The sequence below is a fragment of the Cynoglossus semilaevis genome, chromosome 3 (genome assembly GCF_000523025.1).
Source record: "Cynoglossus semilaevis isolate Cse_v1.0 chromosome 3, Cse_v1.0, whole genome shotgun sequence".
Lineage (NCBI taxonomy): Eukaryota > Metazoa > Chordata > Actinopteri > Pleuronectiformes > Cynoglossidae > Cynoglossus > Cynoglossus semilaevis.
Window position 1 is genome coordinate 15926704 of NC_024309.1, and position 4253 is coordinate 15930956.

General features: G+C 44.1%; 1 protein-coding gene across 1 annotated transcript in view; it reads right to left on the reverse strand.

The window, feature by feature from the left end:
- The window catches only part of msl2b (MSL complex subunit 2b), a 6852-nt gene extending 5129 nt beyond the window's left edge, over positions 1 to 1723 (reverse strand). Inside the window, exon 1 of the mRNA XM_025054354.1 lies at positions 240 to 1723. Within this exon, the coding sequence (XP_024910122.1) occupies positions 240 to 381 (142 nt within the window). The 5' untranslated portion in view covers positions 382 to 1723. The remainder of the gene's footprint in view (positions 1 to 239) is intronic.
- Between the last annotated feature and the right edge of the window lie 2530 nt (positions 1724 to 4253).

Below are 4253 nucleotides of genomic sequence, written 5' to 3' on the forward strand. Positions count from 1 at the left end.
ATCTATGTAAAAACTATACATATTTAATATTACAAAAAGAAAAAATTACGTTTGGGTTTAAAGTGGAATATTTCCGACTGTCCTTGAATCCATCATTTTTAAATCCCCGCTCCGTGTGCCAGCTGATGACAACAACATAAAACACATCGACACAATGTCCGTAATGTTTTAAAAATAATCATGAAACACGTAGATGAACAGGTTTAAAGCCATTTAGACACACAGATCCGGAGACTTACCGCAGACCAGGCAGGACAGAGACTGTCGAAAGAAGGGCAGCAGCTTACACAGCTCCGCCAGGCTCCGCGGGTCTCGGGGGTCGCACTGCAGCACCGAGCGGCTGGCAGACACGTACAGAGCGGTGGCGTTCACCGGGTTCATCTCAGCCGCCTGGCCCCAGGGCCTCCGGGGCAGTCCCCGACGGTCCTTGTCTGGAAGAATATGCTGATAGGCGACACTAATAAATCCACCGATAAGTGACGACAAAGAAGTTTGAGGGGAAGTCGGTGTCAGGGTCCTGTGAGTCCGGGGGCTTTGAAGCGGGCATAGATGGGTGTGAGCACAGGCCGGCGGAGGTTACTCATCCCCCCGGTCACATCCTCAGTATGTCCCGCCGGTGATGGCTCTTTGTAAACATAGCTCCATTCACTGGTGTTCGGCTCTGTTCCACGCACTCTCTGACACTGTGTTACAATTAAAACAACATCTTTTCGTCACTTGTTATGTCCAGGTTGAGAAGCGGTAACGACGCCTCGGTGACACGGGCTTCACTGGCAGGGTGTACGGCTCCGCAGGGCTCTGCTCACCCTGGTATGGTGCCGATTACACCATGTTCCTCCCAGGATTTAGAGCTGGTTTGCCGGGTGTTGCTGAAGTGCCACGCTGCAGCCCCCGAATGTCTCCTCTCCGGGAACCGTGCTGCTGCTGCTTCCGCCGCCGCTGCTCTGTTATTGTTTCTTCATGGCCGCCTCGCAAAACAAAACAGGCCGCCCCGGCTTCAAAATGTGTTCAGACTGGCGTGGAAACGATAAAAGGCAGCAGTTGCTGTCGAGGCGGCGTCTGAGCATAACACAACGTAGCGTTGTATAAAATAAAATTGAAATTTCAAGCTCTCCCCGGTGTGGAGACGAACGAGCCAGCGAAAGCCTCGGTCTCTCCTGACAGCGGCTCCCTACTTCAGGCACACGTACGGCCGGCTACAAACCTGAGGCCGGTCCGCTGACTCTTCAGGATTAGCCTGGGTCTGTTGTTGACCGCCTCGGCGGGAAGAAGGCAGGAGACAAAAAAAACAGAGAAGAATGGAAATAAAAATAATTCCCTTCGCAATTTTTTTTATTGAAAATGACTTTCCTTTTCCATAACAGCAGTGAAATCTGAGGGCTAATTTAAATGTCTCTCCCGTGAACCTGCTATCGTTAGCCGGGGATCATTCCTCATTCCTCCCTCTGCTGTTTCACACACCAACACAGGGGGCGCAAATCTCGCGAGAGTATCGGGCGCGGTTCTTTTAAAAGCTTTTGTATTTTATTTATTTTATTCATCCATTCATTGTGAGTGTATAAAGAGGATAATTCTTCTCTCCAGATATTCCTGATAATTGTACCTTTTACATTTATTGTAAACAAATAGAAATAGTAGGTTTTTTATTTTTTGTTTTACATAGTTTACTGGATTCTGTTGAACAACCACAGAAGGCAATAGAGGGGTTGAGATAGAGGTGGATGATCTGCACCTGAAGAGAACAGCTGAAAAAGAAGAAAGATTTAGCTGACTTTTAGATATGGTTGAGGTCACATGAAATATTTGATCAATTATTAATTATATGTTTTGTTTTTCTTGGCTCATTTTTTTGGGGGGGCTAGAGGTGAGTGAGGATTGAGGTTATTTTGGCTATATATTTTTTTATATATATATATTTTATTTCTTCTAATGGAATGAAGACTTGGCCAAGTGTTGTGTGCACCACATGAGCCGAGTGACATTTGAGTGACATTTTGTACTCAGGTTGACCAGATATTTGTCTAATGTAATATTAACCCAACACATGTTGAAACAGTTTCATGGAAAGGGACACTTCGCCCTGGGTGTTTGCTAATTTCTGACCTTGTCTACCCCTACAGTATGACTGTACTTCTGCATTAGCTATCGCCCATATATGGGAATAATTCTGCTTCATAAAGAATGTAGTTGTGTGTCATACAACCTGAGCTGCACTGGAGGTAGCTGTGGAAACAGCATAGGTTAAAAATAAATGCCCGCCCAGTCGTACACTTTATTTACAGATTCTCTCATGATTTGGGTAATTCCCCATCTGCTGCACAGTCACATGAATGACAACATTGAGCCCAGTGAGGCACCGGGTCAGTGACAGAGTTTGAATCTATCCATTTGATGTAGCAGTCGTCCAGAACAGAGGGAAACACAACCTCTTTACTGCCTTCGCTTTATAATTCATCATTCTTCTTCTGTCACTTCAGCCTATTTTTAGTGTCATCGAGGTGTGACCTTGTGATGTGACCTCACACCATGAGGTCACATACAAAGACAAAAACTATTCACACCAAACGAATGTGAATCAGGAGTGAACAAATGTCCTAGAGCAGGGCTCACCAACGTGGTGCCCCCGTGGACTACCTAAGGTTAAAAAATACAAATAAAAATGAACCTAGTCAACAAGAGGGTCAAGAATTGTGCTGTTACTGCGCTTTTTGAATCAGTTCCACTTGCAGTGACATATTAACATGACTGCAGTGACGATGGTAAGAAGAGAGTCTACTGTTGTATGTCCCAGAACTAATTATTACTACATGAAACAAGTAGCTCCTTGCATGACTATATGCCCTTGAAGTAGCACTCAGTTTCAAAGAGGTTGGTGACCCCTGACCAGTGCAAAAAAAAAAGAAAAAGTTACTGAAATGTTTAAAAAAGTAGCATTCTAAAAATAAATATAAAGTAAAATGTAATAAATAAATGAATAAAGTATAACACACAGTGTTGTGGTACAGTGTCCCTAATCTAATGTTGAGAACAACAACACTTCTCTCAGGATTCTCTGGTAATGGTCTTTTTTTCTGTATCGTCACCACGTTTAGTCATTTCCATTGAAACACAGCCCATGACAACAGTTCTTCCTCTTTTGGTAGAATATAAGGAGGAGAGCTCACCATTAGACTCTCAGAACCTTCACCTGTTTCCACCACCGATCCGGTCTGAAGATGTGGTCCGGTCCGTCTGTCGGCTGCATTGTTCTGCTCGTCCTGGCTGCAGTCGCATTCCACTCTGTGTCACTAGGTAAAACATCATTACATTTCATTACACTTGAAAAAGAATGGCAGGGTAAAACCAGCGCTGGTGCATTGATCTGTCAATGTGTTATAATTGAATGTGTCATATTTGTATAGGAAGGAAGAAAATGAATGATTGATGTCATTAAAGTCCAATCCTGAGAGGAGCTCAGCTGCTGATCCACTGTGGGGTTTTGTCTTAGATTCACGTTAGGGACACAAACTGACCACAGAGGGCAGTAGTTGACCAGAAAATGTTGCTTTATCCACGAGTACTGACTTTGGTACAGCTGGGAGATAAGACTGCAGACATTACTCTGAGATATCACATACCGTAAACAAGGATTTATGTCAGCGTCTGATGACGTACGAAAAGAACGCACTTCTGACTGAGTCATATTTACAAACAATGTTTATGTGGACTGGAAAAAATGTTTATGTTTCACTTTTACGAGTTGTGGTCCTCGCAGATAAACTGACAACTCTCTCTCTCTCTCTCTCTCTGTGTGTGTGTGTGTGTGTGTGTGTGTGTTAGAGGAGGCAACTCCAAATAATGGTTTACCCTGCTGCCACAGGAACAAATTAAATAATGGTTTACCCTGCTGCCACAGGTACAACCGGGTCATTCTCCAGCTCAACGACATAGAAAGCTGTTTTGAGCAGCAGTCTCGTACAGGCTGTCAAAGCCACGCCTTCCTGTGAGAACACACTTCAAATTTAATTTGTACAAATTGACAGGAAACACATCAGAGTTTACTTGACTGTATGACCCTTTTCACAGGATAAAACTCAAGAATGGCTCATCAACGTGCATAAATCCTAGAGCAAGGTGGCTCAGTCGAGCGATGAAGGAGGTGAGACAGAGATGACACTGAAGCTGCAGTCGCACGCTGACATGTAAAGTCACAGTTCACATTTTTAAAGTCTCCCTTTTTTTGGTTTCAGGGTTACCTGGACTGTGTTCCTGAT